The 27,871-nt window shown below is 42.3% G+C and overlaps 2 protein-coding genes and 1 non-coding gene across 3 annotated transcripts in view; 2 read left to right on the top strand and 1 right to left on the bottom strand.

Annotated features, from left to right (window-relative positions):
• The window catches only part of BAG4 (BAG cochaperone 4), a 29,232-nt gene extending 12,480 nt beyond the window's left edge, over window positions 1-16,752 (bottom strand). The window contains exons 1-2 of the mRNA XM_043893740.1: window positions 16,203-16,752; window positions 2,331-2,438 (exon numbers count right to left, since the gene is read on the bottom strand). Of these exons, the coding sequence (XP_043749675.1) occupies window positions 2,331-2,438; window positions 16,203-16,472 (378 nt within the window). The 5' untranslated portion in view covers window positions 16,473-16,752. The remainder of the gene's footprint in view (window positions 1-2,330; window positions 2,439-16,202) is intronic.
• On the top strand, window positions 7,987-8,092 carry LOC122688151. The gene has a single exon (XR_006339369.1). It is a non-coding gene; the product is annotated as a U6 spliceosomal RNA (small nuclear RNA).
• Window positions 16,753-16,820: 68 nt separating the features above from the next.
• Window positions 16,821-26,890, top strand: LSM1 (LSM1 homolog, mRNA degradation associated). Its single transcript, XM_043893742.1, has 4 exons — window positions 16,821-17,065; window positions 21,931-21,999; window positions 23,396-23,511; window positions 26,413-26,890. Exons 1-4 carry the CDS (start codon window positions 17,020-17,022, stop codon window positions 26,581-26,583), a joined length of 402 nt encoding a protein of 133 aa, XP_043749677.1. The 5' UTR covers window positions 16,821-17,019; the 3' UTR covers window positions 26,584-26,890.
• Window positions 26,891-27,871: the final 981 nt, after the last annotated feature.

The following is a 27,871-nucleotide window of genomic DNA, read 5'->3' as shown; positions in this document are numbered from 1 at the left end:
GATATGTTTCGGGAAAGCAGCTTTAGAAAAACAAGTCGCATTTGTGACCAATGAGAGGACTTTAAACAAACAACAGAAAAAAAACAACCACAGGGACTTCCTTGCTGGCCCAGTGGTTAAGACTCTGCTTTGGCACAGAGTTTGATCCCCAGTCAGGCAAGCAAACCAAAGACCCCCACCACAATCATTACTAGAAAACCTGTGTGTTTATCATACTTTTCCCAAGTACCCTCTGGGTCAATAGATCAGAGCTACAACATGCATGATTACAACAACCAGAGTCAGAAGAACATGTATTAGCCTTGCAATCGTTACAGACCATGACTAAGCATGAGCTAATGATCACAGTTCAGAGATGTTTCAGCGTTTTTAAATCTTCTGAAGAGTAGGTTGGCAGCAAAGAAAATAAAGGAGTTCTTGGCTCTCTAATCACTGTGAAAAGTAATTTGGCTATATTAAATAAAGATGTACATACCCAAACCCACCAATTCCACACACTAGGGAAATGCTTATCTTGTATGTTGTACAATAGAAAAGGGAAAAACAATGTTGAGTTAAAAAAAGCAAGGTGCAAGGGAATGCTAGGATGAAACCACTTACATCAAGTTTAAAAACTTGATATGTTTTTAAAATGTTAAATTGCACTATAAAAATGCATATACAAGTAGTAAAAGCATAAAAACACATATGAGATATAAATATAAGTTCAGCTCCAATCCCTGATTGGGGAACCAAGATCCTGCACGCCATGTGCCATCATACACAATAACTTTTTTTAAGTGGGCAGAAGATCTGAACAGACATTTTCCCAAAGAAGACATACAAGACAGCCAGCAGGTACATGAAAAGGTGCTCAACATCCCTCATCATCGGGAAAATGCAGATCAAAGTCACAGTGACACGCCACCTCACACCTATGAGAACGGCTGTTCTCAAAAAGACAAGAAGTACTGGTGAGGATGCTGAGAAAAGGAAAGCCTTGTGTACTGTTGATGGGAAGGTAAACCGGTACAGCCACTACGGAAAACAGCATGTAGGCGCCTCAGAAAACTAAAATCAGAACTACCGTATGATCCAATAATTCCATTTCTGGGACTATGTTCAAAGGGAACAAAAACACCAACTTAAAAAGTACCGCATGTTCACTGCAGCATTATTTAAATAGCCAAAACACAGAAACACCCTAAATGTCCAGCAGTGGAAGAATGAATGAAGAAAAAGTGAGACAGATATACCCACACACAATGGAGTATTATTCAAGCAAAAAACCAAGGAAATCTTGCCATTGGGACAACATGGATGGACCTTGAAGGCATTAAGTTAAATGTGATACACAAATACTGCATGATCTCATTTATATGTAAAACCTAAAAAACAAACAAACAAAAAAGGCCAACTCATAGACACAGACAACAGACTGGTGTTTCCAGAAGTGGAGCAGCGGGTTGCTGGTCAAAAGGTACAAACTTCCAGTTATAAAGTAAATAAACCACAGAACGCAACGTGTACTCTAGTAACTATAGTTAGATATTGCATTGTACATTTAAAAACTGACTGAGAGAGTTTATCTCAAAAGTTTTCATCACAGAGGCTTTCCTGGTGGCTCAGTGGTAAAGAATCTGCCTGCCCCTGCAGGGGACATGGTTTGATCCCTGGCCCGGGAAGATCCCACATGCCACAGAGCAACTAAGCTGGTTCACAACTACAGAGCCGGTGCTCTAGAGCCCAGAAACTGCAACTACTGAAGCCCTCGCACCCTAGAGCTTGTACATCGCAACAGAAACCACTGCAATGGGAAGCCCACGTGCCACACCCAACTAGAGACCAGCCCCCGCCCTCCGCAATTAGAGAAAGCCTGCATAGCAAGGAAGACCCACTGGAGCCAAAAATAATACATTAAAAACTTTTTTCATCACAAGAAAACAAAAATTTGTAACTATGTATGGTGACAGATGTTAACTAGACTTATGTGGTGATCATTTTGGAAAGCATATAAATGCTGAATCTTTACATTATATACCTGAAACTAATATAACGTTATATGTCAATCATAGCTCCATAAAATAACACATTTTTAGAAATAGGTACATTTTGCGTTTGTTGTTTCCAGGCCCTGAGAAATAATCTATCATATGTCAAGCCACCTCTGCCTTACGTAGTATCTGCCTAGATATCTCCCTATCTCTGAGTTAAAAACATTAAAATGATTAAGATAGACTCCATTACATAACAAAACCCCACACATCTTTACTATAAAATTTCCACAGGTTCTGAAAATAAATCAGATCATTAAGAGAAAATTCAGAAAGTCTATCAATTTCAGATCATACCTGGCTTTGCATTTCCGGTCTTACAGGGTATGTACTTGGGTAAGGAGCCCGAGGTCGGGCAGTAGAATTCCAATAGCTAGTATTGTAACTAGGATATGGTGGCTGCTCCTAAGGGAAAAAAGGAAAGTAAATTCACTTTTACTTACTTTTCCTTACATCATTCTGAAAAGCTGATATAGAAGCAGTTGTAAGCATGGAAGAAGTCAAGAGACAAAAAGCAATGAGACCCCATTCTAAAATCACTGGTTATTAAAACTGATGCAGATACATGGTGAACTGTGTGTCTGAGAACAAAGCAGTTATTAACTGTTCTTGTGTATTATGCCACTTATATACAATAACAAATGATATACCTACTATGTCCAGACAATTAACCAAAACCAGAGACATTCAGTTCCTTTATCCCTCTCCAATCCCTAACCCATCACTACTAATTTAATGAGTGCAGCCCAATTACAGTTGTTTGCCATTGTTAAGAGTAGCATTTACTTATCTCAATAGCTTTGCAACTTCAAGTTAACATTTTACTATTAAGTGAAAAGTGAAGTCGCTCAGTCGTGTCCGACTCTGCGACCCCATTGACCAGGCTCCGCCGTCCATGGGATTCTCCAGACAAGAGTACTGGAGTGGGTTGTCATTTCCTTCTCCAGGGGATCTTCCCAACCCAGGGATTGAACCCAGGTCTCCTGCATTGTAGGCAGACACTTTTACAGTCTGAGCCACCTGGGAAGTCTTTTACTATTAAACTTTACTTCAAATGCAAATGTCTTCAATACTCTACTTCTTTGCCTGCCACACCCCTAGCTTTTTACATTCTTCCACTTTCTGCTAGGCTAAGCTTTCTCCTGGTGAAAGTGAAAGTAAGTGAAGTCGCTCAGTCGTGTCCGACTCTTTGCAACCCCATGGACTGTAGCCTGCCAGGCTCTTCTGTCCATGGGATTCTCCAGGCAATAGTACTGGAGTGGGTTGCCATTTCCTTCTCCAGGGGATCTTCCCAACCCAGGGATCAAACCCGGGCCTCCCGCATTGTAGTATCAGGAAATTAGGTAGAATAATTACCACTACAAGGAGAAAATCTAGCTATGACATTAATTTCTACAGCTTTCACTCCAATCATTTGCAATAAGCCAAAATACTCTGATAAGAAACAAGATCAACTCAAAACTTCTCAGGCTATTTTAATATATGCACTTTTTATCCCATAAATTGAGCTATTTTGCTTTGAGCTTTATAGTTTAATTTTAAGCTTAAATAGGATCTTCAAATCTTCAAATATGGTTTCACAAAGAAATTCACTGGCAGTTGTAGTCACTGAGAATTTAATTATCACCATCTGAGCTTAACTGCACTACTTACCAGTTTCATAACACTTTGTTTTCAAAGCATGCAGTTATTCCACATGACATTATACAAGCTGGGCAAGTAGCATCTCTTTTACATAATAAAGCAACTAGAGCAATATAGAAACAAGCAAACTTCACATTCTAACAACCAGATTTCTCAATCAGGCAAATTCTCCTGATTAATGACTCCCCTTCCTTCCCCCCAGTAAAGTGGCATTTGACTAATTAACTGTTTCTCTCTACCAAGAATTTGAATCTTAATTAAAAAGAGGTGAAAACACTAGAGTTGAAGCTGACTCACCCCAGCAATGGTGAACCGACACCTAAATCCCCAGAACTTCCTTGGTTTCTGTCCCTTCCTACTGATTCTCCAAAGCCCCCACACATTTTTACTGCCTCTCCACCTTCCCTCTCCTCACTCCTTCCTTACTCAGCTTTCCAACACCTTCATCCCTTACCACTCTCCCTCAGAGGTACTCACCCTGCAAAAACCAATTACCCACTGACTTCCCATCTGTACCTCACCAAAGTATTAGTGGAGAGAAACACAAGCTCTCTGGATTCACACAAGCAGACCCTCAGCATGGCCTAACAACCACACCACCCTTCCTGGGGATGTTCATCCCACTCTGCACAACAGCTAATATTTCACCTTCTTGTCCTCTCAGATCTCCAGCATCCTCTTATGATGACACCCCTCACTCATCAACTGGTAACTTTATCTCATCTTTCACAAAAAAAAAAAAAGCAGCAATCACACAGAAACTGTCTTCCTACTTTCTAAAGTTACCAATCTGTCCCTGTCTTCTCAGAACGTGTGCATGAACTGTCTTTGGCCCTATTAAAAGGCCAAATCCCTCCTCAGCTCTGGACCACATAACTTCTTACCATCTACAGAACTTTCACGAATCATCTATTTCTCCTAGTAGGGCGGATTGCCTCTCTTAAAATACCAACTTGCCCTCATGACTACCCTAAACAAATATTAAAACCTATTTTTAAACTACTATAATTAACAGTGTGACAAGTGATTGGGTGTCTAATGAACAATAACTTGATTAACAATAACCTGATAGTTGCTGAAGATGAGTGATGGATATCTGAGAATTTTACTACACTAGTTTCTCTACTTTTACACAATGAATGTGTCACAAGTTTCCATAACAAAAAGTTAAAAAACAAAGCTATGGGGCAGAAGGTAGACTTCCCTTAAATACATCTTGTTTTGTACATTTGACTTTAGAATAATTATGAACATTTTACATAATTATGAAAGATAATGAAGTATTTTTAAATCCCTGAAAGGAAGCAAAATAAAATAAACACTAAATATTGAATTGATAAGACACTTCACAGGAGGAAATTCTTTCAACTGAGTATAAAGCACAGTAATCTGACCAACATTACAACTGAGGTAAATAGTCTGCAGACTCCCCCAAATGAATTTTTCAGTAAGCATATTAATAATTACCAACATTGTTGGTACTGCTAATGAATGATTACACTGGTGTGATTGGAAATCAGTATTTTCATAATGGGAGGTGAGGTATACAAGAATAATGAAATCAAGAGGTTTCCCAGGCGGCTCCGTGGTAAAACATCCACTCGCAGTGCAAGAGACGCAGGAGACGCGGGTTCAGTCCCTGGGTTTGGAAAGATCTCCTGGAGGAGGAAATGGCATCCCACTCCAGTATTCTTTTCTGAAAAGTCCCATGGACAGAGAAGTCTGGCAGGCTACAGGCCATGGGGTCACAAACAATCAGACACGACTGAGCGACAGCGCACACACGTTTCACTCCTTTATTTCAACAAATGTGTCTGAGGACCCACGATTAACCAAGCACTGCACTGTTTGGAGGAACGTGGAGGCCCCCCCAGAGTTTACACTCCTCAGAGGAGGGAGATAAGCCATAGCCAAACAATCAACAGAAAGAATAATGAATTAAAAACCCCACAGTGCTGGAATTCCCTGGCAGCCCTCACTTCCACTGCAGGGTGCACAGGTTCCATCCCTGGCTGGGGAACAAAGATCCTGCAAGCCACCCAACAGGACTAAACAAAAAAAGTACAGTCCTTAAATTTATGTGAAAATTTAAAATTCAAACTGTATTTTATCTTTAAAAAAAACCCTAACAAATTGATAGTCACACATATACAAAAAAATTAATTCAAGTAACTCTTGAACAATCTTCTGAAGGATATCGTTAATGGTATACCTTCTAAAGGTAAAAGAAATGCAAAGAAATGCTGTCATTTGAACCCAGCCTGGGATCTGAAGATGAGCCCCTGCCGCAACCTCACAGAACGTGAGCAGCAAATAGTCACTGCTGTAAGCTACAACTCGGAGTTGTTTTTTACTACAGGAAAAATCAACTGATAACTAAACATCAAGTTGGTAACATAACCATACAGAAAAAAGAATTATTTCTAATGACTTTTAAATCATATTACTTTGACTGTACATTCTCAGTGGAATATATTCCAAGGACCAGATGAATGGTAAAGAAACCTCAACTGCATCCATTAGTTATCTCTTAGTCAAAATACTGGTATTACTACTTGCGCTAACAGCTTCAATGAGACATAATTTACTACCATACAATCTGCTCATTTAAACTGTGCAAGTCAATGGTTTTTAGTATATCCAGATATACGAAAGCAATATATGTGATCATCACCACAATCAATTGCAGAACATTTCAAACCTCAAAAGAAACTGTTTCCATCAGCTACACCCTCCTATCTGCCATTCTATAGCCCTGCACCACCACTAATCTATCTCTATAGATATGCCTACCCTGGACACTTCATATAAATGGTAGCATGTATCATATAATATGTGATTTGTGGTATAAATTCTGACTGGCTTCTTCCACTTATGACTCAGGAAATTACAAGGGTTTCCAAGAGACCTATGCCAAAAACCTGGGCTAGAGATCAATATATATGTATTTTTGTTCTATTATCTCACACAGCATAGAGTTGAACCTTTTTTTTCAATCCAGTCCGACAATCCCTGTCTTTGATTGGATTGTTTAATCTATTCACAGTTGGTGCTATTATGGATATAGTTGGATTTACATCTGCCATTTTACTTTCTGTTTTCTATATCTCATATTTGGTTTTGTTCCTCTGTTCTTCCTTTACTGCTTTTGCATCGAGTATTTTCTAATGCAGCTTTTTAATTTCTTTACTGAATATATATAAATATTTGTGGAGCTGTTAAACTCCACAAATTTTCAGCTTATTTCTCTACTATTTCAACAAGACCCTGGGATGTGAATTGTTCCACAAACTGATCCAATCACATCTGGGTTCCTTGGAAGGGACACCTCCCAAAGTCAGTGTCTTGAGATGTGTTCTGACTCTGAGGGCTCCTCCCAGCTATCTCCTTCCCCAGTTCTCTCCAGCTAACTAGCTGGCCTACCGTTTAGTCTTTATCTGCAGTGAATCTACCGATCTCCTCCCAACTGCCTTTCACAGCAACCTCAAAGTTTCTGAGAACATCCTCAGGCTTCAGCTTAGCCATATTCTGATGCAAATAAAGTCAGTTCCTTTGGGAAAACATTAGGAACTACTGGTTTTACATCTTCCGCCTCCAGAGAAAAATGTCTGAGGCACATTCTGCAGTTGGGTTGGGGACAAGGGTGTGCTTCTGTGAGAGACACCCCTGCAGTAAGAGCTGAGCACCTGGAAGCGGGAAGACAGGAGCCTCAGGCCTTCCCAGCGTGCCTCCAAACCAGGGAAAGGGCGATCAGAGCCCCGCTGCCCTTCAAGGTAAAGCCCCCATTCCACAGGGAGGGTCAGGGTGGGGGTAGAAACACCACTACTGACCACACTTGCCCGGAATGTGGCCTCTGCAACAGTAGCTGGGGGCGAGATGAGCAATGCTGACGTGCTGTTCTCCCAGGATGGCTGGGACCTGGGGAGCCAGCAGCTTTGTTTTATTTGCCCTCCCGTCGGGAATGGAGTTTCTGTATCACCGAGCTGGGGTGGAAGAGGTGGAGGATCCCACAGAATCTCACTACTCTTACTGAGTTTGGGTACATTTTCTATCATAAATGTTTCTTCGTTTGCTAAATTCCCTGAAACGATTTCCAGAGACTTTAATATGGTTGTTTTTTAAAAATATTTTTCACCAGTTTATTGGAGGACTGGGCCCACAAGAGCTGCTCACACTGTCATGCCCGAGCTGGAACCTGGCATTATTTTAAAGTTATTTTATGTTATTGCAGGATTGAATTAATACAAGTATTTGTAATTACCTTAATATTGTTAGAAACCAAGATTTCCATATAAAATTAATAAATACAGTGCTCACTTAAGCAGCACATATACAAAAATTGGAACGATAACAGAGATTTAGTATGGCCCCTGCACAGGGATGACACGCAAATTCGTGAAGCATTCCATATTTTTTGATAACACTGTATTGTAAATGATTGAAACTAGCGAACTAGCTAAGAGAATAGAACTTAAGTATTCTCATTAAAAAAAAGATAAATATGTGAGGTGCGATGGATGTGTTAATTCTTGATAGTGAGAATCCTTTCCCAACACATACATATAGCAAATTATCATATTGTATGCTTTGAATATATTACAATTTCATGTGTTAGTTGTACCTCAATAAAGCTGAAAATTTTTTTTAAAGTAATAAACACAATCTAAGAAGAAAAATAATCTGACATTAAATTTAAATTAACACAAATATGAACTCATTTATTTTTGTTTTAAAATACTTCGTCACAACATTGAAAATCAACTATACGTCAATAAAAAAATCTTTTTAAATGCTCATTTTGTATAACTCTGTTCATTTAAAAGGTCTAGAAGCAATGACAACACAATAGCAATCAGTACACCTCACACCAAATGTAACTTCTGTACCAGTGATCTTAAAAACTACTGGCCCTCAGCAAGGAGATCAAACCAGTCAATCTTAAAGAAAATCAACCCTGAATTTTCATTGGAATTTTCATTGGATACTGAAGCTGAAGCTCCAATCCTTTGGCCACCTGACACAAGGAGCCGACTCACTGGAAAAGACTCTGACACTGGGAAAGACTGAAACAAAAGGAGAAGGGGGCGACAGAGGACCAGACGGGTGGATGGCACCACCGACACAATGAACGTTAATTTGAGCAAACTCCGGGAGATGGTGCAGGACAGGGAAGCCTGGCGCGCAACAGTCAATGGGGTCACAATGAGTCAGATACGAGTGAGTGAACGACAACTGGCCCTCAGTTCCAAACCCAGCATTCTGTAGCTGGCTCTGAGATGCAGGATCAGGAGTCTGCAAACACTTCTCTTTATCACTTGTTTACTATGTGATTCTGCCAATAGGGGGCACCAGGTTAGAGGAGGGAGAATGGGCTTGATCCTTCCTGTTTGCTTGCTTGCCTCCTGTTTCTGCCAGTGCCAGCCCAGCAAAGCCCGTCAACCTGCAGGCAGTGTTGGCCAGCAGCCATCTCCAGGCTCCTCTGGTTTCCTGAGAACTCCCTCGCAAGTACCAATACCAGGGCCTCCTTGGTTCCAGCGACAAAGGTCATTCTTCCAAGTTTCCAGGTTCTATTAATTCCACAATCTCTCCCTCTTTATTCCCCAGTCCCAAGAACTGAGGTTGTTCCCTGCCATAACTATCTTCTGAGTTACTTCCATATTCTCTTTTTACCTTTACAGATCTTTAACACCCATTTAACTAATTTCCTAAATCAAATTCTCTCTTATAAAGGAACTAGTGTAGGTTCTATTTTCCTATCCAGATCTTGACACACATAGCTTCTAAATAAAATTCTCTAATTAAAATAAAACAAAAATCAAGGCTTCTTAATGGAATGGCTGAGTATGACATCTGGGACAAGCTATATAATAAGCCTAGCATATCTTGTACCAGAAATCAAAGAAGCTGTCAAAAAATCATTGGGTCATGTCAAAAGAACTCTGAAGCCAAGAAGAGGGGAGGGGACTCCCATTGCCTTAATATAAGATCATTTAAGCAATAAAAAGAATGACTGCAACTGACTGAAACACATTTGAAACACTGAACATATATGTGTAGACATACCTACATGTTATGAGCTCATAAAAATATTTTTAAAAATAAGAACATAGTTCTCTTTCTGTAATTTTAATGGGGTTTAGAGATGAATAAACAGTTAATCTTTCATTTTATCCTCAGAGTCCTTTTTTTTAAACAGGTGGATAAATATTTATACCTTGATTGTGATAGTGGTTACATAATCATATGCATTTGTCAAAATTCACAGAACTATACCTTAAAAATGGTAACATTTATAATATGTAAATACATCACAATTTTTATATGAAAAAAGAATGTCAATGAAGCAGTAAAAATTATTTGTATTGTCTTTTTTTTTTTTTTGTATTAAGTCTTAATTAAGAAGATTGCCTTTGCTTTTTTTTCCCCCTTTTGGACAAAATGGAACAAGTCTAAAAATATTTCCAATAACAAAGAAAGTCTGCAGCTCAACACCTTCCTGCTGCTGCTGCTAAGTCACTTCAGTCGTGTCCGACTCTTCGAGAACCCATGGACTGCAGCCTACCAGGCTCCTCCGTCCATGGGATTTTCCAGGCAAGAGTACTGGAGTGGGATGCCATTGCCTTCTCTGCAACACCTTCCTAACATGACACTAATTCTATGAAATAGCATTTGGTTTCACAGGAAGCTGGCTGAAGCTGTTCTATAAATCAAGTTGCCAATTTTATTATGTGCCCAAGTCTTTCCAAACTTTTTATGTGCTGTCTGAAACTAGCCAAGGTAATGCTAAAAGATGATATAAACTAAACAAGTATGATAAAAGGTTTTTTCAAGTGAGAATATCATGAATTAAAGTTCTTGTGATGAAGGATATTTTATTAAAATTATGCAAGAACATAATGCAAGTTTACTTTCTTCTCTTTTGAAAAGAAATACCTAAATCTCAGGTGAAGGCTGAAGTCAACTCCTTTCATATTTATCTAGAAATACGTAGAACTATTTAGTAGAACTATCTAGTCCCATAAGAAGATAACTATTTCTTATGATATACGGTTAACTTTACAAAATGACTTGCCACCATGACTCCAAAAAAATATCCCCAGCCCAGACAAATCAAACAGCAGAGGGATCTGAGTAGTGCTGCTTCTACCTACGATCCATTTACAAATTTGTTATATTTTTTCACAAGAATTAGACAAAAATTATTAGAAAATTCCCAGGTGGCTTCCCAGGTGTCTGGGTGGTCGAGCATCCTCCTGCCAACACAGGAGCTGCAGAAGCCATGGGTTGGATCCTTGGGTCAGGAAGATCCCCTGGAGGAGGAAACGGCAACTCACTCGGGTATTCCTGCTGGAATAATCCCATGGACAGAGGAGCCTGACGGGCTGCATGCAGTCCATAGAGTTGCAAAGTGTTGGACATGACTGAGCACACACACACACATTAGAAAAATACATTATAAATTATTTTTATAGCAATCTGTTCCAAAAATCACTAAAAAGCACTTCCTGCTCCTGTATTGGCCCGTCATCACAAATCTCAGCTTTACTGTCACGTGGGTCTCTGCCGTGCTTCCCTACACAGCCTTCCTTTTCCCTAGCACCTGCTTCAAATACTCACCATATCAAGTTCTCAGCTATCCCATCCCACTTCCTTGACCCTCAGATAGCCTCCTGCTTCATCAACCATGAGCTGAAACTCCTGCAAAGCCCTCCCCTCCCAACAGCTTCATTTCCCCTTCTCTAGCTCTGAGGAGGTTTCTCGGGTCTTCCTCACTTCTTACTCCACCTCTCCCCAAGACACACTCCACCCTTCTGTTAGTATCTTTTTTCACAATCTACTAGCTTTCTCTCTCCTCTGTTGACAAACATTCTCAAGCCACTGAATCCTAAAAATGCTTCCCTCAACCCTGGTTCCCAGTCAAGTGGTCATTTTCTCATTTACTAACAGTTTATACTAGTTGTCTTCCCAAATCCCTCAATCATTACTTTAATACTATTTTAAAGTCCCACCACTAAAATCAACACTACTTTAACTGCCAATCCAAATGCTTCTCTTCAGTTCTCATATCACTAACCTGCAAAGTAGCAGTGGTCTATATTACATGACATCCTGCTTTTCCTCCTTTCATTGTCTTCTGGGTTTTCTCTCTCTGCCACCCTCCTAGATCTCAAAGCTCTCCCCTGGCAGCATAACCCAATCAGGTAATTCACCCATGCTTCCATGTAGTGACTCTCCAATCACTGTCTCCATCCCCTGACTCCCTGCTGAGTCCCACATCTATTGCTTTGTTCCCACAGACAACAACTCCTCAATGCCACAGACTGTAAAACTGGGTATCGGAAAACAAAAACAAAATCTCAGGCATCTCATTCATCAGTCTCATACACTGCATCCAGAGCTTGGTAACCACCATCACAAACTGGCTTCCAGCAGAAATGAAATAAAGGTGAGACTTCCCTCGTTGTCCAGTGGTTAAGAATCCACCTTGTAATTCAGGCGAAGGAGGTTCCATCCCTGGCTGTGGAATTAAGATCTCACATCCACACCGCAACAAACAATCCCACACGATGCAACAAAGATCCCACATGCCCCAACTAAGACCTGATGCAGCCAAACAAATCAACATCGTTTTTTGAAAAGAAATGATCCCTAGTTCTTTGGTACAAAACTAAACCACATCTTCCCATAAAAATCTATTCTTCCTTGTTAATCCTAGGAAATACTAAAAATTCAGAATCCTTCTGTTTCTCCTGCAATCCTCACTTCCAGTTGATACACACCTTTGAAAATGTCTTTTCAATCTATGTAACTCATTATAAAACACAACCAAAAAATAAGATAGATAGACGTGATAAATGTAATAAACGCTACTAAAATCTAGGTAGTGAGTATGTGGGTCTTCACATACAATTACAACTTTTCTATGTTTGAAAATATTTATAATAAAATGTTGAGGAAAAAACCTATCTACACTCAGACTGTTCAAACACATGCCGTTTTCTTTTCTGACCTAATTTGGGAGCCTAACCTGAGCTGTCTCCCCAAACCCTCCCATTGTAACCATCCTGCAAGATGACTCCCAATGACCCCTGCCTTCTGTATGCACATCTGAGTGAAGATGCCTCCCACACTGTACCGGGGTCAGTCTCCGTGACTAGTAATGTATGGCGTAAGTGAAGGTGTATCACTACCAAGATGAGGTTATAAGAGGCTGCGGCTTCCAGCTTCCGTCTATCTCGGCACTCTCTCATATGACTTGTTCTTGGGGAACATGTGAATCACCCAGTTGTTGTTCAGTCACTCAGCCATGTCCAACTCTTCGCAACCCCGTGACTGCAGCACACCAGGCTTCTCTGTCCTTCACTATCTCCTGGAGCTTGCTCTAACTCATGTCCATTGATGATACCATCCAACCATCTCATCCTCTGTCACCCCCTTCTCTCTTGCCCTTAAATTTCCCCAGCATCACGGTCTTTTCCAATGAGTTGGCTCTTCGCATCAGGTGGCCAAAGCATTGGAGTGTCAGCTCAGCATCAGTCCTTCCAGTGAATATTCAGGACTGATTTCCTTTAGGATTGACTGGTTTGATCTCCTTGCTGTCCAAGGGACTCTCAAGAGTCTTTTCCAGCACTTCAGTTCGAAAGCATCAATTCTTCGGTGCTCAGCCTTCTTTTTGGTTCAGCTCTCACTTCTGTACATGACTACTTGAAAAACCACAGCTTTGACTAGACAAACCTGTCGGCAAAGTGATGTCTTGTTAAAAGCTTTGGGCAGGGCCTGAGATACAGCATTTCCAACAAGCTCCTAGGTGATGTATGTGCTGCAAGCTTAGGAATCAAACTACAGCGCTGCAAGTCTAGCTAACAAAGTAAAAAAAGAAAAGAAAACAGTAAGAGGTTCTCCATTTTTCTCCTGCCATATTTAAGTACATTAATATAGAGTCAAGCCTTTGTAATGGTTCAGAGCAACCTCATCTCAACGCGTTCAATTCCATTGTGCAACGCTTCTCAAACATGATATGCATATGCTTCACCTGAGGATCTTATTAATCTGCAGCAGCAGTAAGTATGGAGGAAGAAAGAGTCTGCACTTCTAACAGCCCCCTAGCAAAGCTGAAGCTTCTGGTCCATGGCCCACAGTTTTAGAGTACAGTTGTAAAGGGTTCCTATACCTTTTTTAAGTCTGACATGTTTGGCTATATAAAAATGCAAAACATATGTCAAAAACCACAAAAAAGTCAAAAGACAAGCCACAGATTTAGAAAAAACATTTGCAGTATGTAGGACATCACGTTTATTTTTTGTATGAGTTTCCTACTGCTACCTAAGAAATTATCATCCGATACTTTTTGAGTTTCAGAAATATCTGCCTGAAAGACTCTTGAAATGATTGACAAATGCCCATCACACATTCCAGCTTTATCCTCCACCCCTCCAGCACCATCACCCACCTGCGTGCACACCTGTTCTCCACCTTAACCTCCAACTCCCTGCACGACACTGAGATCTTAACTTCCCTAACCTTAAAAAAAAAAAAAAAGTCACAAAGTCATGTCCAACCCTTTTGTGACCCCACCGACTGTAGCCTGCTAGGCTCTTCTGTCCATGGGACTTCCCAGGCAAGAACACTGGAGTGGGTTGCCATTTCCTTCTCCAGGGGACTTTCCCAACCCAGGGATCGAATTCTTTACTGCTGAGGCACCTAGGAAGTCCTCTCTAACCCTAACCAAAAACAAAAACAAAACATATTTTTGTTTTGATACCACAGCAAGTCCAGGCAGAGTCTTCAGCTCAGCAGGCCTCCCCTCTATCCCTTCAAGTGAGCCTCAGTCTAGTTTGCCTACTTACAGACCAAGTATTTCATCACGCTACTCCGTCATGGGACCAAAATCCCACAGCTCCTTATTCCAGATTTAGACAGAGAAATTATGGACCGTTCTTAACAATTAACCTCTCACTACATGTTTTTTCTCATACAATTTTTTTAAAGATATAACATACCATAAAACTCACCCTTTTAAAGTGTACAATTCATGGTTTTAATATACTCAGACCTGTGCAGCTATCGTCATTAAATCCAGAATATTTTCATCATCCCCAAAGGGAACTCCATACCCTTTATCTATCTTCCTCAATGTCCCCAGGTCCACAGCCCCTGGAAACAAATTTTTCTACAGATTTCTATATCCTGGATTTTTCCAAAAAATGGATTCATACAATATTTGGTCTTTGCGTCTTCATCCATGTAGCATATGTTCAAAGTTCATCCATTTACAGCATGTCTCAGTACTTCATTACTTTCTACGGCTAAACAATTTCATTGCATAAATACCCTGTGCTGTGCTGTGCTTGGTCGTTCGTTCAGTGCTGTCTGACTCTTTGCGATCCTATGGGCTGTAACCCCGCCAGGCTCCTCTGTCCATGGGGATTCTCCAAGCAAGAATACTGGAGTGGGTTGCCATTCCCTCCAGGGGTACAAATATACTATTTTTATCAATTCTTCAGTTGATGAGCATTTGGGATATTTCCCTTTTTTGGCTATTATAAATAACGTTGCTATGAACATGTGTGTACAGGTTCTTATTTGGACATGTTTTCAGTTCTCTTGGGTATATATCTAGCAGCAGGCTTGCTAACAGTACACTTAACGTTTTTACGAACTGCCAAACCGTTTTCCAAAACACTGAACCATTTTACATTTCCACCAGCAATGTCTGGGAATTTCATTATTAAATTTCAACCAATGAGAATGTTATAATTCCTGAAGACAAGAAGAGGTGTGCCCTCACCATAGAACCGTAATCCTCTACGAAGAATATTGCATTAACAAAACAGAAGTATATTTCCGGCACGACGACACAAAATAAAATGTCAGAGGTCTGAATACATTGAGCAAGTGAGTTAACCTTTCACGGCCAGTAGTTCTTCCATCGTAAAACGGGGACGCTGTGATGACATCTACGTCGCAGTCACCGTTAAGATTATATACAACCCACGGATAGGTGCTTTCCAACACTAATGATGATCGGTGATTCAATGCCGGGCAATGCTTTAGGGGCAAAGGGCTAAATGCCCAGGTCCCTCCCTTTCCTTCGCGTTCCTTCCCAGCGGGAGGGGGCTGCGGCCACCTCCCTCCTCGGAGAGAGCCGGCCCCCACGAACCACGCAGGATAAATTGTTAGGATTGGAAAAGCAAAGCCAGGTCAGTCCAGCCCAACCTCGTCCCCCAGATGAGAGATTCACAGCTTTCTACTCAGCTTAGCAGGTTCAGCGCAGATTTTTTTTTTTTCTGGTAAGAAAACATTTATTACGGCTGAAGCACAACAGGAGGGGTAGAGAAAACACAAGCATATACCCCCACCCACGATCCTAGTCTCTTGTCTCTCCAAAGCCGTAATAGGAAAACGCACGAAACCCAATTCATTACGAACTCTTGGGAGCTGTATCAATCCCAATGGCCCTCACCCCCAAAGACTCCCCTATCGGACCCCCCACCCCACCCCGGGGACCGGTGGCGCAAAGCTCACCTGGTGGCCTCCGCCAGCACGACCCGGCTCTGACCAGGCGCCTCCAGACGCGTAGTAGCCATCACCTCCTCCGCCTTCCCCCGGCCAGGTGGTCTCCGCCGGGCCGCCCCCGCGCCCCCGCCAGGAAATGGGAGGCTGGGGAGGCTCGGGGCGCGGGGGGTAGATGGGCGGAGGCGGGTGCACCGGCACATCTCCACTCCCAGGCCCGTAGTAGCGGCCATAAGACGGGCCGTCACTGGGGCCGTAGCCCGAGCGCCTCAAGGCCGACATGGGCTCTGCCGCCCCCAGGAGCTTCCCGCCCCCCTGTCCCCCACGGCCGGCCCACTGCGCAGGCGCCGGCGGGGGAGCGCGAATGGACCGCAGGGAAAGGGGGTCGGCCTGCAACAGCCAATCCTAGGCCGGATCCCGCCCCCCTCCGCTTCCGCGTCCTGAGAGGCCGAGGGCGGTGTCCGTGACTCTGGGGTCTAGGAAGCAGGAGAACAAGCGTTCCTAAAAGGGAGAACACACCTCCGCACTGTCGGTGCAGTCTAGACTCCTCTTCCCCGTTAGGGATATGGAAAAGGTATCGCGGGGCGGGGGTAACCACATGAACGGTCCCACCTCTTCCTGAGGGCGGGCACGTGATGCCGGAAGTGGGTGGGGCGACATGGCGGCGTTTCCTGCAGGCCCCGGCTACTGAAAGCCGGGGCGGCGGCGTTGGTCCGGGTCCGGGTTCCTGTCCCGGTCCCGCAAAGGCGGCGACCGCGGTAAGGAGGAAGGAGGTGTGGGACGCGCTGGCCCACCGCCGCTATACACTGCAGCTCTGTCTCTACTCAAAATGAACTATATGCCCGGCACCGCCAGCCTCATTGAGGACATCGACAGTGAGTAGTTCATCTCCTCAGAGTGGAGTCTGGGGTGAGACCCTTCCTCCCAGGAGGGTGCCTCTTAAGGAGGAAGCTGATAGAATGAGCCCGGGCCAGGGGCGGTTTGTTTTTAGTGCAGTTCTGGACGTTCGGCGTTGGCATCCTCCGGAGGATGCCTGAGTCACGGGACACACCGTTTGCCACTTCTCGCCTACTCCCTGTACCCCGCCTCTCGCAGCTTCCACCGGTCCCCTGGGCAAGCTGTAGAATTCATTTCTGCTTTTCAGGGATGCAGCTGCTGAAGCTCATATGTGAAGGTTACCGTTTCCCCGGTCCATTGTCTCTCACCTGTGGTATTTCGAAATATCAGGTGATTACTGGGTGGATGAATGAGAATTCTTAGAGAAAGGATTCTTGCAGAAACGAAAATAGTAATACAACAGCTGCTGCTGCTGGTGCTAAGTCGCTTCAGTCGTGGCCGACTCTGTGCGACCCCAAAGACGGCAGCCCACGAGGCTCCCCCGTCCTTGGGATTCTCCAGGCAAGAACACTGGAGTGGGTTGCCATTTCCTTCTCCAGTGCATGAAAGTGAAAAGTGAAAGTGAAGTCGCTCAGTCCTGTCCGACTCTTAGCGACCCTATGGACCGCACTACCAGGCTCCTCCATCCATGGGATTTTCCAGGCAAGACTACTGGAGTGGGGTGCCATTGACTTCTCCGAATACATCAGTTAGACTTAATTAGCACTAAACTTAGGGTTTATACTGTGTGGCCGTTTGCAGTCTTTTACCGTTTGGGAGTATTTAGCTTTTCAGACTAGGTAGTGACTTTTCCAGAAAGACTGAGTCACTTCAAACTTACTTTTTTTCTTCCTTTAGTTTTCTTTTGCTGTTAAGGCCTCCCTTATCCCAGTCACTACCCTGAAGAAGAGCTCGGTTGTATCTCGTTTTTCCAAACTCTCATCTGTGAGTTACACCTAAAACAACTTTTAGGTGTAACTTTTTTAAAGTTGTGCCAATTGTGTGATCTGTCTCATTAACTTGTAATTGCTGCGAAACAGTTACACACAGTTCCAAACAAGTTGAGCAATCTGCAGTTACTGTGTATGTAAAGAGTGAATTTGTGATGAAATCCTCTTGCTATCGTCTGAAATCACTTTTTAGATCCAAATTAGTGATTTTGCTACTGAAGGGAATGTAGTGTAGCTTGGATCAAATTTATGTGTGGATAACCACTGTACAGGCCTGTCTGTAACGTGTAATGAAATCTTTAATTCTAGTTGTCTGAGGATGGTGCCCTCACCTCTCTTGTTATGTATCTGAGTTATTTGAGATCCCTAGCACATCCTGCCATTCTACTAAAAATAATTGTTTTTCTCAAGTCTCTAACCTTTTTTTTGCAGATTCCAAGCCCCTCCTTTACTGAGTGGTTTCAAATCATTTCATATGCAGCCTTCACTGCAACACACACACACACAGTTTCATCTTCTTTCCTCAGTCTTTCTGTATTTTCACCCATCCTCTCATCTCAGTTGGAAGTATTCCTCCCTTTCAGTCTGTGTCTTATTTCGCTTTCCTTCCAGCTACTTCTGGAATCCATTAATAGCCTTTTTCTCTCATATCTCTTGCTCCCCCTCATGTATGTTCTTGTCTGTCATATTTTTTTTTTCAGTTATATTTCACCATCAAATTCCCATTCCTTTTTTCACATCTGTACCCCCAAACCTCTTAAATCATCTCCCATTTTAACTCTTATTTCCTGGCTACCTGGAGTAGACCACCTCTATCACCCTGCAATCAGATTTTTTTGTCAACACACTACTGAAACTGCAATCTTAAAAGACATCTGTCTAATGCATTCTTTCCTCTTTTTGGCACACTGATACCATTATCATATGATTCTTCATTTTCTTGATTTCTGCAACACTGGTACTTGATTTTCTTATCTCTGCAACAGTTATTGTTTCCTAAAATAGATGGACTCCTAGGTTCCATCTTTGAACACAGCTTTATTTAAATCTCTAGAAGAATTCCTGGACTTTAATAATGATATCACCTCTTTGTGGACATACTGAAAATTGCTCTGATCCAGACTTCTTTGGCCTTCCAGTCTTAACATCTCCAGTTGCAGCTGACGTTTCTGCACAGGTGTCTTGATACTACTTGAAAATCACAACAACAAAACACCTTCCACGGGATCTTGCTTCTTTCACTCCTAACTTTTGGTACATGGTCCTCCCTGACAGGATGACTCAAAATTCTTGCATCATCTTTAACCCATCTCTTCAGCTTCCCACTCTCTTACACACATATCCACATATACAAACGCACTTGGTTGACCAATTCCATCCCTTATAACTGCAGTGTCTTGATCCTCTCATCCTTTCCCTTCTCATCTCTGCCCTGGTTCAGGTCTCTTCTTCATGTCTTGGACTCTGGTCATAGCCTCAAAACCATTCTCTCTTTTCTGCCAGTTGAATCTTCAGAGTTGTCTTGTTCCCCATGAAGTCACATCCAAACTCAGCCTGCTCCCAGTACTTTTCTGACTTCATCTCCTATTCCCTTCACACCCTCAACTTTTAGCCACACATTTGGATACACAGCTCCCTTTTCTTCTGCCTAAATTACAGATTTCCCTCCTCTTCCCAGACCCTGTTACTCTTCCCAGTCCCTGTCACTCTTCCCATGGCCAAAAATTATCTACCTTTTAAGGTCCATTGGAGAAGGCAATGGCAACCCACTCCAGTACTCTTGCCTGGAAAATCCCATGGACAGAGGAGTCTGGTAAGCTACAGTCCATGGGGTGGCCAAGAGTTGGACACGACTGAGCAACTTCACTTTCACTTTTTTTTTTCCCATTTATTAGTTGGAGGCTAATTACTTTACAATATTGTAGTGGTTTTTGTCATACATTGACATGAATCAGCCATGGATTTACATGTATTCCCCATCCCAATCCCCCCTCCCACCTTCCTCTCCACTCGATTCCTCTGGGTCTTGCCAGTGCACCAGGCCCGAGCACTTGTCTCATGCATCCAGCCTCGGCTGGTGATCTGTTTCACCCTAGATAATATATATGTTTCGATGCTGTTCTCTCGAAACATCCCACCCTCGCCTTCTCCCACAGAGTCCAAAATTCTGTTCTGTACATCTGTGTTTCTTTTTCTGTTTTGCATATAGGGTTATCATTACCATCTTTCTAAATTCCATATACATGCGTTAGTATACTGTATTGGTCTTTATCTTTCTGGCTTACTTCACTCTGTATGATGGGCTCCAGTTTCATCCATCTCACTTTCACTTTAAGGTCCAACTCAGATACCTCCAGCTAGATACAGTTTCTCTCACTCTCATGTAATTAAGATTCGCCCTCTTGTGGTACTTAATTATAGCCAAAAAAAAGCCTATAAATTCCTTCAGGAAAGACTCACTGTCTTATTGCACTGTTCTGCATCTTGTTGTTGCTCAGTCACTCAGTGCTGACCAACTCATTACAACCCCATGGACTATAACACGCCAGGCTTCCCTGTCTTTCACTGTCTCCCAGAGTTTGCTCAAACTCATGTCCATTGTGTTGATAATGCCATCCAACCATCTCATCCTCTCTTGCCCCCTTCTCCTCTTGCCCTCAGTCTTTCCCAGCGTCAGGGTCTTTTCCATTGAGTCGGCTCTTTGCATCAGGTGGCCAAAGTATCAGAGCTTCAGCATCAGTCCTTCCAATGAATATTCAGGGTTGATTTCCTTTAGGATTGACTGGTTTGATGTCCTTGCTGCCAAAGGGACTCTTCAGAGTCTTGCATCAGTTCTTTGGTGCTCAGCGTTCTTTATGGTCCAAGTTCTGCATTGTAGAAAGTACTTTATGCATGGCATTAAAGACGAATAAGTGATTTTTTGCTAGCTATTCTAGTGACTGGCTTACTGTCATTCTTCAGTGTCGGCTCAGAGTCACCTCTTCAGAGAGGTTTTCCCTAGCCACCTTCTCTTTTTTTTTTTTCTTCCCCTATGTTTATTTATTTACTTGGCTACACCAGGTCTTAGTTGCAGCACATGGTATCTTTAGTCGCAGCATGCACACTCTTAGTTGTGGCATATGAGATCTTGTTCCTGGGCCCCCTACATTGGGAGTGCGGAGTCTTAGCCACTGGACTACCCGGGAAGTCCCCACCACCCTCTCTTCTATAGCTTCTTCCCCTCCCTTTCTCATATTATTCTGCTATCTTGTTTTTATTCTGCTAGACTAATCACCATAGGTCATTTTTAAAAGTGTGTTTGCTTTTCTCCACCAGGCTTATAAGTTCATGAGGCTGGTGACTCTGAGTCTTATTCTCTACTATATGTCTAGGCCCCAGAATAGCACATAGCTCTCAATACATTCTGTTGAATTTTGCTCTGGTTTTATTATCAGCATCCTCATTTCACATGTCTTTGCTAACTGTTTTTACTTAAAACCGTCTCTGATTCCAGAGTGTGAAATAGAGACTCTCTGTCTAAGTTGAGGGGAAAATAATTTTGGAAAATTAAGATCATAAAGACCATCTAGATTAAATGTCCAAATTGGCAGGTATAGAAACTGACGTGATGCTGACAGGGTTTAACTGGCAAGCACCAGCACCTCGAGCCAGTCCGTTGAGCCCTCTGATTGCGTGCCCAGACCTTCCCCGCTCTGCTGCCCCTCTTAGATTCTTTTCACCAGCCATCTTCTCATCTAAACTAATCCCCAGCTCCTGTGGTCGTCCCTCTAGTTTCTCAGTGAACTCTGCCTTAAATGCTCTGTAAGAGGAAGTGGTCAAGCTTAATCTTCTATTAACTCTGTTTTTGTTTCCCTGTAAACGTTTGGGCTGAAGCTAACAGTTCGTTTTTTAAAGATCTCTTTTCCTCTCCCCAGAAAAGCACTTGGTCCTGCTTCGAGATGGAAGGACACTTATAGGCTTTTTGAGAAGCATTGATCAATTTGGTATGTATTACTCATGGACTTATCATAAGTCCATGATGATAAGAGCCATGATGGCTCTATCCATCCCATAATCTGGATGATAAGAGCTGCCCACTGTATTTTTGTGCTGTTTCGTATTGAAGTTTATTTATCTGCAACATTTTTCATGTACCTGGCAGGATGAATACTGTTTTAAGTCACTACATCATTGTTTTCTAAATTACAGTTAGGTGGTTTGAAAGCTTGTGTTTACAAGCTTATGTTTTTATTTCTAAAACTGGTTTTCACTACTAGAACATGTGATTACAGTGTTTTGGACTATTTTTTATTTTCCCCATTAGAGGGAGCCAGATGATAGAAATACACTCAGTCCACTGAAAAGGCTGCTCATTTGTACATTGGCTTGGGTGCGACTACTCTTCAAAGCAGTTCCTGCCCTGAAGGTAATCCCTCCCTGTCCAATGAGAAGTGGGTCAGAGGCCTTTCCTGAAGCTTTTTAGGGACCCCCCACATTAAGCTCAGGATTTTATACTTTGGGATACATCAGACTCAAGGTCTTAATCTTGATTCTGTCTCTTGTGTTTTCTAAAGAGACCTTATATTTGCTCCTGTCTTGAGGAACTTCCAGTTCATGTCAACATTTGCTGGACATTAGCTAGGTCAGTGGCTTTGGGCCTAAGGAAGAACAACATAATTGAAATATTTATAAGAATCACAGATGATAGTACTGTTTCTTGAAAGACGACAACAGTACCAACTGAAAGAAGAAAAGCAATTATTCTGCACAGGTTGTGGTTCTAAACTTTAAGTCAAATTCATCAGACTACATGAGGGGAAAGTAATGAATACTAAGGTTACTCTCAGATTACCGAATTATAGTCATCTGACAAAGGGGAAAAAAACAGATTACTGTTGTATCATAATCCATGAATACCTACATTGGATTGAATGAATCATCCGTACCGAAACAAAGTTAAATCTTTGGTAAATCATCACACATACATACCTGCACAAAGTAGAAAAAAATGTTTCCTTCTAAAAGAAAAAAAGATTATTTCTGCAGTTCTTTGGACTTTAGAGTTTTCCAAGTGCCCTATCATATTTTCTTATAGTCATGTTGATATCATCAATTAACTCATAAGGAATTTAATTTTCTTCATTTATTTCCACCATCCTTCTTGTATTAGTGCAACATAATCCCAAGTACTCTATTTGCAGTTGTTTAAAAATCTCCAAGTGGTGTGTCTGAATGAAATAGGACGAGATGGTTTGAAATTTTAGCCTTTTCCAGAATTAGAAAGTTTGAAAACCATGTTCAGCTAGTCGTTTGTACTCAGGGTAACTGACTGAGTTGTGGGCCTTTACCTGTAGAGTAATTTGCACTAAATGTCTTTGTTTCTTCCCGGTACACTTGTAGCTAACCTAGTGCTGCATCAGACTGTGGAGCGCATTCACGTGGGCAAGAAATATGGTGATATTCCTCGAGGGATTTTTGTGGTCAGAGGAGAAAATGTGGTCCTGCTAGGAGAAATAGTAAGTGAAAACTGTTAAGCTGCTATGGCTGTTGATAATCATGCCAGTTAGGTTTCTTTTTGTCCTTTCAAGAAGGAAAAAATGTTTTCCGCCTTGACCCAGCTTCTCACAGGACACCACCAAATTAGCTTAAGAAAGGGATGTTATAAAAGGAGAGCTCCAAAGAAGAGTCAACTTTGTTTCAGTGCCTCCTGGCATATTAAAGATTTTGATCCCGTTAACAGTAAAATATCATTGATTTTTACCTGGTATCATAAAGAATACTGTCCTACATGGGAGTTTCTTGGCAGTCCAATGGTTAGGACTCCATACTCTCACCCGCAGAGGCCAGGGTTCAATCCCTGGTCAGGGAACTAAGATCCCAGGAGCTGAGTGGTGTAGCCATTATATATATAAAACACTGTCCCACACAAATGTGTTCATTAGTAGATTATTCTCATATCTTTAATAGCAGAAAATTGAAGCCTGATACCTAGCGAGAGAAGAATAGTCCAATGAAATATGGCTTACTAACACTGGAATAGTTTGTAGTCATTTAAACAGTTGGTTACACATGGTCTTTCATGACATAAAGGTAATTGGGTTTGGGGGAAAGGCACGTGGCATGTACAGTATGATATCTGTGTTTTTAAAGGGGGCAGGGGGAAAGAGTGACTGTAGAAGAAGCCTTTCTTAATTTTCTCAGAATGGACTCAACCTCACTTGGCTTCTTAGCTCCCAGGCAAGGAGGAGGTTCCTATTATCTGTCAGGAAAGCCAGCTGGCAAGTGAAAAGTTAAATCCTCTCAAGTGGTGTTTCTGTAGGTGTGAGTGTGTGTGTGTGAACCATTAGAAAACTACTCCTCCAAAATATATATTAGAACTACTCAGACATTTTTAAAGAAGATAAAACTTGATTTCACAGTTTACATGAAACATTTACTTTAAAAGCGCTTTATTTAATATCTTTGACTTGATCCGGGTGCTTCTGATTATTGCGTTTTCCAGGAAAATCAAACCTTGATTTTATCTTTAAAGTTTTCAGTACCATTTCCCAATCCCTAGCCACATGTTAAGTCAGGTTTACAGAAGTCTTTGGAGAGAAGCGGCTTGGTCTGTAGCTGTTTTTTGTGTGTGTGGTTGATGTAAAGCACCATGGTATGTATCCTGGGATGTGGGGGTCAGGATCGTTGTCTGACTGTACATTCAGAGGGACTGGCCAATCTGGATGGTAGGATGGTGGGTGATTATTTTTTCTTTCTTTTTTACTTTTCTGAATGTAACTTTTAGAGAGGAAATGTATTACTTTGCTATCAGGGGAAAGATTCAAGTCACAATACCACACACACTGCTTCAATTGAAGAGAAGAAAACAGCACAGATAGGCTTTCTGTGCCAGTTACCTTGGCATAGACACAGCCCTGTGTAGATGTATGTGAAGGGAAGAATTTGTGTTTATTCTTGAAGTGTCATTGTTTCCTGGGAGCCCTTTCGTGGAGAAGAGTACTCTCTTTTTTGTATGTTAACGGTTCAGATTCTGCAGAATTTTTTATAGTGGTATTACTAAAGAAATATGGTTCAGGACTGCTTCCACAGTTCTGTGAATCGATGGTCTGTTTGAAGACGTTGTGTACCAATTCTAGGAAAACTCAAAACTGGAAACCACTTGCATTCTGTAGACAGACTTGTTTGTGAAGTCCCTGGCTTCTACCTCAAGGATAATGAGACACACAGCCTTAAGTAATAAGCTGATTGTTGGGTAACAGCATTGTCATAACCACACGAATAGCTCAGCGCATAACATTGGAAAGTCCAGGAGGTAGGACACGGAGCCAAGAACATTGTCTTCCCTTCTGCTGCCCATGGGCTGTGAGGGAAGATCACACTTGATAATATATATTTTGCTGGATGCAGCTAAGTTTTGAGGGCAGGGCTTGCTTATGGAATTTATGTGGCTTTCGCTCTAACCTCTCTGGGAGAGTCCTCCATCTGCCGTGTCACCGCTGTGGCTTCCGAGGCCTTGGCCACCTCTTCAGATTAGCATCCAGCGGTAGGCTGGAACGCCTGGAGAGGTGGCGTTTGTGTTGTGTTCCCAGATTTTGTAAGTAAAAGTCAGAGGAGGATGAGAAATGTGAGTACCCTGTCCATAGAGGCTTTCCATGTTACAGAAACACCAAGTGATACCTAGATAAACTTCTTAAGAAGAAGAAACAGTCGGTTGATAGATAATTTTATAGCAAAATTCTGCATTATCAAGTTGGTTATCAGATGTTTAAGGTGTTCACAAATAAATATATTAGCATGTTTTACCATATTAAGTGGGAAATGTAGCCAATATTTGGGAAGAATGTTGGGGCCAAAATGATTTACTAACCCAACTGGTTTGCTGAGGTTTTCTCCGGAAGACTAGTTGTCATGGGGGAGAAAGAAGTCCTGTGTTAACAGAGGGCCCATTGATGGCCTTTGGCTTGGAGGCTGGGGGTCAGGGGTGCTACTTTGAACCAATGTTTTTACTTCTTAGCAAAAAAAAAGAACAGCCACAGAAGTTAGGCTGACTTGGACCGTGTGTAAGTACAAAATTTATTCTAAGCTACCTTGACCTCAGCGACTTCTCTCTTGGATTCCCTGGGGCTGGGGAAGTAGCTGTAAGAAAAGTAGTTCTTAACTGACGTAGGCTTGACTTTGAACAGACTGAAGCCTTGTTACGCACACCGACACTGATTCCTGTAAATCACACCCGTGTGCTCTGTGGGGTGTCGCCAGCCCTTTCTTCGTACAAGGTTACCTGTGCACAGGTGTCTGTGCCCTGGCACGAGCAGGGAAGGTAACTCAAGCCCGATACAGGAATCCGTTTGCCTTTAGATCCATGATGTTTTCTGTTCTTGGTCATGAGGTGAAGTTTTCCAAACCCGCTTGTTTTGTAGGACTTAGAAAAGGAGAGTGACACACCTCTCCAGCAAGTGTCTATTGAAGAAATCTTAGAAGAGCAGAGGGCGGAACAGCAGGCCAAGCTGGAAGCGGAGAAGCTGAAAGTGCAGGCCCTGAAGGACCGAGGCCTGTCCATCCCTCGGGCAGATACTCTCGATGAGTATTAAGTCTTCTGCTCAGAGACTGCCGCTCTCGGGGAGCGGGGCTGTCACCTCACACATGTGATGAGAGACTAGAGCTTCGAAAAGTCATTTTTGACTTCGTTCACAGATGCAACATGAAGAAATCATGTCTTGTGTTTTGTTTTTTTCGTTTTAATTACAAAATCATCGTTTAAAGAAACAGTGGCATGGACTCCTCTGACTCATCACTGTGGAGCCAGCAGCTACGACTTTACATTGCTCTTCTCACCCCAAATGAGTGGCTACAGGGGACAGTCTTCATTTACTTGTAAATAAAACTTGAATCTCAAAATTGCAGTGTTATTTCCCAAGTTTGAGTTGCCTTCAGTGACTGGGCATCATTTAACTTCTCTCAGAGGTATAAGCAGTCCACACACACACACATTGAATTTCCCTTCTGTCACAATTCCAGTCTGCTCTGGTTTTAATTCATTTATTTGGCTCTGCCAGGTCTTCGTTGCTGCATGTGGGACCTGTGGCATATGAACTCTTAGTTGTGGCATGCAGGATCTAGTTCCCTGACCAGGGATGGAACTGGGGCCCCTGCATTATGAGTGGCGTCTCAGCCACTGGACCACCAGGGAAGTCACTTTCGAAGGAGGATTTTCATACTGAATATCCTACAGGTCCTCCCTTATCACCTTGTCTTTTTTTTTTTCCCCCAATAACAAAAAATGTTCAGGCTCCAGGAGGGCTCTTTCAGTGAGGTTTCACAGTTCTTGGTTACAACAGAAGCCGGTGTTTGAGAAGCAGGCGTGGTAGCAGCCGCGTCACCAGCTGTGTTCCCATAAGACCCACGTGACAGCTTCTCTAAATGCTGTTAATTTCATGAGGTTTTTCTGGTCATTTGGCTTGAGTCTTGAGCGTCTTATGCTATTATCAAAAAGAAGCACAGATAAAACAGTGTTTAAGTGACTGATAGATCTAGGTTCTTCTCCACCCACACATCTTGGCTGCCAACCCCCGGTGATGCCACCTTTCCGGTGTGATGTTGATCTCGTAAGAAGCTGTGCTTTCCAGGAGTCAGTGTTGGCTACTGGACAGTGTGAACTTGGAATTGGGAGACAAACGGGTTAAAACCCAGACTCTCTTCTCTCTGGCACTTGGGTTCAAGCAAGTCAGTCTTCCTCCTTGACTCTGTTTTAACTGTAAAATTATTCCAGATACTTATAGTCTGTTGAGCAGAGACATCTTTTGCAGAGAGGATACTTATATCCAATTCCTATCTTTGAGTTACTTTATAGTATTCAATATACTTCACATTTTATGACCT

The sequence above is a fragment of the Cervus elaphus genome, chromosome 32 (assembly GCF_910594005.1).
Source record: "Cervus elaphus chromosome 32, mCerEla1.1, whole genome shotgun sequence".
Lineage (NCBI taxonomy): Eukaryota > Metazoa > Chordata > Mammalia > Artiodactyla > Cervidae > Cervus > Cervus elaphus.
Note: the sequence above shows the minus strand (reverse complement) of the source record. Positions and strands in the feature narration are given on the sequence as shown.